Source organism: Uloborus diversus, chromosome 2 (genome assembly GCF_026930045.1).
Source record: "Uloborus diversus isolate 005 chromosome 2, Udiv.v.3.1, whole genome shotgun sequence".
NCBI classification, from domain to species: Eukaryota; Metazoa; Arthropoda; class Arachnida; order Araneae; family Uloboridae; genus Uloborus; species Uloborus diversus.
In genome coordinates, this window is record NC_072732.1 from 132,888,648 (window position 1) to 132,896,346 (window position 7,699).

Sequence of the window (7,699 nt, forward strand, 5' to 3'; positions counted from 1 at the left end):
GAAACTTAAAATTTATTACAATTCAACAAAAATAAAAATTTAGCACAATAGACAATTACAAAATTTAACAATCAATAAATAGTTACAAAAATTAGTATCTAAATAAAATGTTCATTTACTAAGTTTTAGCAGTATTATTACTGCTATACATGCTTTAAAAAGTTACTCAAATGTTTTTAAACATTAAATAAAAGTATGTTCACATGCATGTTCATGTATTTCATAAAAGTCTATAAACATGTCATTCAAAAACTAAAAAATAATTTCACTTTGAGGAAATTAAAAATATCAAAGTGTTCATACAAAATACCTTCGGAATTAAAGCAGCATAAGAGTATTCCTGTTTAACATATATTGCTTTTTGTTTTATTGCATTTATTGCCATAGGATGATCCTTATAATAAATCTGAAATTAATGTTTCAAATTTTTAATGATAAAATATGAATTGAGTGAAAAATTATCAAAAAACTACTTACGTCTCAAAACAAAGCAAAAGTATAAGAATTGTGCATAAACTTTAACATAGTCAACCTCTGTATATAATTTTACAGGATATAAATTTGAATTTCATAAAAGATGTATAAACAATACATAACCCATTTTATTAGAAAATGAAATTTAAAACAATAAACTGATATGTACCAAGGAAATACTGATGCAATTAAAAACATCATAATAACTAAATCACAAACACAATGATGAAGAAACATGCAACATTCACAGATGCACATTTCAGCACCGATGGAATCTTAAGTGAGCAACATTAAGTTATAAAAATAATGAATGGAACCATTAAAAATGACATCAAAATTCATAATTTAAATTGTTTTCTTTATTTAAAATCATGGTTCCCCTTCAGTGTTTTGATTTTAAAATTAACCCTATAAGAAAAGACGCAAAAATAAGTAAAATGGAGACTTTAAACATAGTTACAGATATACTCAACACCTAACGTAAATAAGAAGTCAATGACTAGAAACCACCGGTGGATTTGTAACGGAATAGAAACAAAGTGCTAATGCAAATTAAATAAGCATGGATGAGAAGAAAATAGTTTAGCTTTGCGCAGAAGCAATTAACTGACAAAATAACCATTATCAATCACTCAACCAGCGACTAAATCAGACACATGGAATGGGGTTACATGAAACATAATTTCTAAATGCATATGAATTTTATTCTTAAGCTCACATCTTGTTGTGCAGTGATAAAAGCAACCCCAAAATAACTGACAGCCATTTTATTGCTATTGTGCATTTAATTATAGATTTTCTCACTTATTATAACATGAAGTGAGTTAGTTTTTAGTAGAACACATACATATCTATATTCATTGATAATGTAACAATGAAAGTAATCGGAAGATAGACTGGTAGTGCAGTATAACCTTTCTTTAACAGACACTCAAAAATAGTAGATACGTTTAGTTTATGGACATTTTTTTGAGTCCCAGTCCCTTAATTTGGGTGGTCGTTTCATATACCTCACTCTGAATGGAGGTCACTCTGTATAACGGACAGTTACTTGAACAAAGAGGTTTCTCTCTTTGACAAATTTTGATATCCCCCATTCAATATATTTCTCTAATCCAATCCATTTTGAGATGTCTTCCCACTGCAGTGGTTCAGTGTAAAAGTATCAACCCTGACGTATCTTATATACAAGTGAGTCGACTGAGTGTAGTGTGACAGTGCAAATAAAATGGCATTTCAAAGGAGTGATAAATTAATGTTCTGGGAGATGATGAAAAAGAAAAGATCAGAATGCATTGTATGCCAAAAAATTTCAGAACTTTTAAAGCACAGAGACAAGCGGCAAACTATAGGAAAATGTGGGTTTCGTTTGGATGTTACAAGTTTTATTCCTTGAAATGCAACTGAGCAGTTTGCTCGTAAGGAAAATAATGAGAATGGAATGGGGTACCCGAAATTGGAAAAGATGCCTGGAAAATTAGTGACTATTCGAAACACTTGCAGTGAAAAGCTAAAATTTTCTGTCCTTCTGTTAATATATGAAGATAGGTGACTTTGAGAGGGATGTAACAGCAAGCAATACAATTTCAATATTTGCATTCAGGTTTTGTATCGACTTTACATGTAAAAGAGAAGGAAAATTTTTTGAACCAATGCTTTAATTCTTTAAATTGGTTTCTAGCGTACGTTATCTTTATTTTACGCAGAACAAAATGATTAGTTATACATTTAAAATGCAATGTAGTAAATAGTGCACAGTTATTATAAGTTTCTTAGAGCATGGTGATAACAGAATATTTTAATTTACATGTCACATTTTTTTTCTTCATTAAATGGATTTCAATAAGTTCAGATAGAAAAATCATCATTAAGTAATCCTCTTTAATAGAGGACAAGTCCCAATAACTGACAAAACTTCTGATCCTGTGACTGTTCGCTATTCCGAGGTTCTACTGTAATAAAATATTTGCTAGAATATATATTTTATAATAATTTCAATCAACATCAATATTCAATACTTCATACAAGAATTATATTTTTATTAAAACTTATGGTCTGACATTCTAAGATTTCCACTCTAACTTTTTCTAAATCTTAAAAAACTGATTTATTTCCATTACAGCAGGGGACCATTAGATTTAACTATTACCATTTCTTATATAATTTATGCATTCTCATGGAATGTTGAGTTTTTAAGTATAAGGATAAAATGATAGAAAAAGGCACTGGGAAAATTGCTTTTATCATTTACATTTGCAAATAACGACAATGAAACTTTGAGCAGCAAAAACTCACTAATATTTTCATAAAGTGCATGTTACTACAAAGCAGTTAACATAATGAATATCGAACAATGGAAGTACTAGATATCATTTGACCATAAATCAATATAATCCCAATGTTACATTATTCAACTGAGATCAATATGCTTTTACTGACAAAGAAATAAAGTTATAAAATTTCAGTTCCGCAATCAACTTCAACTAACATAAACAAAAAGTTGAATTTTATATTCCGACTTTTAACCCTCTCAAATGCCACTAAAAATTTCATTTGAAGAAATAGTCAACAGGCTTATTACAATAAAAGACAATATAAAATTCCTTAAAAATACTTCTATACTAAAATTGATGGCAATAGTAGCAAAAAAAGTTGTATGTATTTTTGTTCTTTTAAGTGGAAGCCCCATAATGAAAGCTTTGTGAAAAGCATAAACATGTAGCAACAGCATACTTGTATTCAATATAACACATATTCTACTATTCCAACTCCTTCGATTGTAAGATTCTGGAAATGCTAACATTCTTAGCGCACACTCATCTAATTCTTTATTCTATGGAAAAATGCAAAGAACATTTCTAATAAATGCAAGCATTGAAAAATTAATAAATAAACATAGACTATAAGAAATAGCAAGCTCAAAGCATTAGAATTTTAACCTTTGAATTACAAGTGTCATTATTATTTAACTAAAATAGATAATAATAAGAGTACAAAATGAAAATATTCACCATAAACTTTCAAAAATATTTGAAGATACAGCAAAAGATACAGGATTAACCAGTATTTATAGTATATATATACATATATATATATATATATATATATATATATATATATATATATATATATATATATATATATATATAATAATAAAAGTGAAAAATATTGAAAAGACCACACCAATATCAGCCTAATTTTCGTATTAACTTCCTGAAAGCTTATAATAAGCTTACATTTGAACTTGAATATTTTTAAAGAAAAATCTCCTATAGTTTTAATGTTCCACTTAATGCATTTCTTGAATATAGACACCACTTTTTAATTGAATTGAAATCACGTTTACGTGATATTGTCAACACAGATTCTTAATACATTCATCTATCTCTCTGCTGATGAAAATAATGCCATTAATGAGTTTAAAAAAGCCTTTGTCTTTACAGTTGTTGATGAAGCCAGTTCTAATTACTCTATCTGCTGCAAAAAATTATATGCTAATATTTTGAAAAATGAACTAGAAAAAACCACCACTTATAATTCCTCCGAACTTAATGAACCCTCCATCATCAAAAAATTTGCTGCTGCTTACGAACTTTTTAAATTGCCACGTCCTGATTCTGTAAACTTACCTTACGTATATGCAATTCCAAAATTTCATAAAACACCTGTTGGATTTCGTTTTATATGCTCTGCCATCAGCACCATCAGAAAAAATCTGAGTGTAAAGCTTGAACAGTTTCTCAAAAAAATTCTAGAACAACTTAAACTTCAACAAAAGAATTGGTTTTGGATTGTTAATAATAGTGTAGAAGTGATCAATTTACTTAATATGTTTGGTATAAATAACTTAAAAAATTTTGATTTTGAAAACCTCTTCACCAATATCCCACTCATTGCACTTTTTTCCTTTGGTCAGAACTTTTTAATTCGGTCAAGGATTCCCTTGATTTTAATGAATTGTTTTTTCTTGGTCTTTTTAAATTTTGTATTTTCAATAATTTTTTCAAAAATGGTAATTTATGTTTTCTACAAATTAATGGCATTGCAATGGGAGCTAATTTTAGCTCTACATTAGCCAACCTTTTTCTTTTATATTATGAGAGAAAATTTTTAATTAACAATCCTTCCTCTACACCTCTTTGTTCCAAGTACATCGATGATCTTTTTTTTTGTGTATAAATTTTCAAAATTTTTCTGAACTTAGCAAAACTATTTATCATAGTTCATTAACACTCAAAAAGACTAGTTCTAATCAAAATAGCTTTAATTTCATGGATATCAACATACAAATTGACTCAAATTGTTCCACTACAATCTATGATAAAAGGCGCGAATTTAATTTCACAGTTAACAGCTTACAAGATTTTTCCTCCTGCTTAAGTAAAAGGGTTTTTATTGGCATCATTGTTTCACAAGCTATCAGAATAAAAAGAATTTGCAATACCATTTCTGCATATAATCAAGAAATTTCAGTACTCAAAAACTTACTTTTTAATAATAACTTTTCTAAAAATCAAGTTGAAAACATTTGCTTAAGTATAGCCTTCGATGAGCATTTCGCTTTTTTTGAAACTGTTTAACTGTGTAAATGTATGATACAACCGTGACAAACCATTTTTTATGAATCACCGGGGTGGATGAATTTTTACACATGGGAAACAGGCGACTGGTATGTCTATGGATTGATTTTCTGGATATGATTTTACTTTTATTTTATTTTTACGTTGACAACTGGAAAGGATTTTTATCAGGTTGAACAATGGATTTGGCTCTTTTTACATGGATTTCAAGGTAAGATAATTTTGTTATAGGTAGGTACTGTCCCGTGGATGGCTAATTATCGGAACTTGTTTTCCTAATTAGTTGAGGCGAAACCCCCTGCTTTTAGGTTTAGGTTTGAGCTCTAGTTTATTGTTTTTAGTTTAGCAAGTGGTGCTTTTGCCCAATGTTACTCTATATTGCATGTACTGGAGCTTAAACATTCTCTTTTAGTTCATAGTTAAATTTTTGGTCTTTTGACCATAATTAATGAATCTTCTATGGCTGATGAGCTCTGGATTCATACTTTTTCTTTTCCTATTTAATAGCTGTTTACAATATTATTCCTTTTTATCATCATATATATAATTTGTTTAATATTTGAAATTCTGTTTGCTTAATTTTATATATATATATATATATATATATATATATATATTTAATAACAACAATAAAATGAAAGTCATTATCATTATTACTTACTTCAAATATTATTTCTAGTCTACAGCAGGAAAGTTTCCAAAGTTCAATCTCAGCTGCTCAAAGAAGATAAATGTTAATATTGTTTGAGGTGTGAGTCTAATAAAAGCTGGAACATATCCCTGAAGCAAAAAGACAAAAATTTTAGAGCCTATAGTGTAAATAATTATCAAATATTTTAATGCAATAAACCATTTTTATAACTTACTTTAAAAAAACCAAGTGGGCCTAATTTTGCAGTAACTGTTATGCAATGAAGTAAATTCTAGAAAAAAGAAGTATGTATTAACTTTTAAATACATATAAATTACATTTCATTCATAGTATTTATAAAAACAAAAATATTGTTCATGCCAAGAAAATGCTAATGTTTCATCACTCGGATTTGATAAAATATGATTTTAATTTTTTTTTAATGTAGGCAGTGGAAAACACTTTGTACAATACAAATCAGATAACTTATCCAAAAACAATGCCGAACTTCAAGTGGTTTTTATGTATTTCTGTTTAAAAGAGCAAAAATCTATTTTCCCAGAAATGTGATGGACAAGCTAGTAGCAGGCCCCATTCATAAGGAGGGGCCATGAACTCCCCCCCTCCTTTTAAGCAGCCAAAGATAGCCTAAAGCTTTGTTTGGGGACTTATATTTAAAAATAATTTCCCCAGTTCCTTCCAAATATGCCCAAAAATGAAACTTATGACATCTCTTTTAAAAATGAACTCCTTCAAAATGAAAAGCTGGATTTGCTCTTGGCTAATACAAAATGTTAAAAACCTACAATTATTATGTTATATAGAACAGGTGGTCAACTTGTAGCATTCAGATTGAATTTATAAGTTAATAATGTACCTTTAAAATTTTTCATTTGTAGATGTGAGAAAAATATTTTTTAAATATTGTTTAGATAGCATAATTAATAAGTAACATATGAAATAAAAACAACACAGAAATAAAATTTTAGGCTAAAGAAGCTTCTGTGCAGCAATAAAAAATGAAAAATTTGTAAGCACAGCAGTGGCTTACTTAGCCTGAGTGACACCCGGCGGGCAGTAATATGTGGTAACCCCGCCCTCCCCGTCACGCGAGAAAATTTTCAAATTTGTAGTCTTAAAAGTGCATTTTAGCTTTTAGTCCAAGAGCCCAGGGCTGCCAGACCTAAGTTATTTTCTAAGTAACAAAATGTGTAGAACAGGATAGAGTTAGCATGTACTTTCAACATAAGCGTGTTTATTAACTTGGTCCGCGGGCCAATTTGCAGGTACTGGGTACTGAATGTACGCAAAAACAGTGCTAAACTAAGTTATTTTCTAAGTCTCAATTTTTATATTATGATACCCAGGGAACTATTCCAAAGCATTTTTTAAGCTGCCAGACCAATCGTATGGGCCAAACATCCCGCCAGACACTGTTAAAACAACCTACCAAACTACCAGATACGTCCCGTGGGCACTAATGGCTGCCAGTGGCGCAACCTTACTTATTTTCTAAGTCTCAATTTTTATATAATGATACTCAGGGAACTATTCCAAAACATTTTGTAAGCAGCCAGACCAATCATATGGGCCAAACACCTCGCCAGACACAGTTAAAACATCGCTCTGTGTACAAGGGTGACGCTATTACTCTTGCGCTTAAGCACTTAAAAATATCGTCTGCTTTCAAAAAGCAATATTGTTAAAGCAGAAAACCTAGTAAAAAACCCATAAAATAGGATTTCAGTGAAACCCCCATTTTACGTCCCCCGAATCTACGTTTTCTCCACATTTCACCGTTTTTCATCGGGTCCCCCAGTTAAGCCTGCTAACTTAGACCCAGAGTCAAATTTCAGGTATGGGATACTGAATGTACGCAAAAACAGCAATAACTTTACTTATTTTTTTCACGCGATCGTACTCACAGCGACGTTTTAACTGTGTCTGGCAGGATGTTTTGCTTATACGATTGGTCTGACTGCTTACAAAATGTTTTAGAATAGTTCCCTGAGTA

General features: G+C 29.9%; 1 protein-coding gene across 2 annotated transcripts in view; it reads right to left on the reverse strand.

The window, feature by feature from the left end:
• Nucleotides 1-37: 37 nt before the first annotated feature.
• LOC129217349 (mitochondrial dicarboxylate carrier-like) overlaps nt 38-7,699 on the reverse strand; it is a 55,665-nt gene continuing 48,003 nt past the window's right edge. Inside the window, exons 9-11 of one of the 2 annotated variants that reach the window (XM_054851632.1) lie at nt 5,921-5,977; nt 5,716-5,834; nt 38-3,307 (exon numbers count right to left, since the gene is read on the reverse strand). In XM_054851632.1, coding sequence (XP_054707607.1) covers nt 5,730-5,834; nt 5,921-5,977 — 162 coding nt within the window. In that variant the 3' untranslated portion in view covers nt 38-3,307; nt 5,716-5,729. The remainder of the gene's footprint in view (nt 3,308-5,715; nt 5,835-5,920; nt 5,978-7,699) is intronic. The other variant, XM_054851634.1, reaches the window with a different exon arrangement.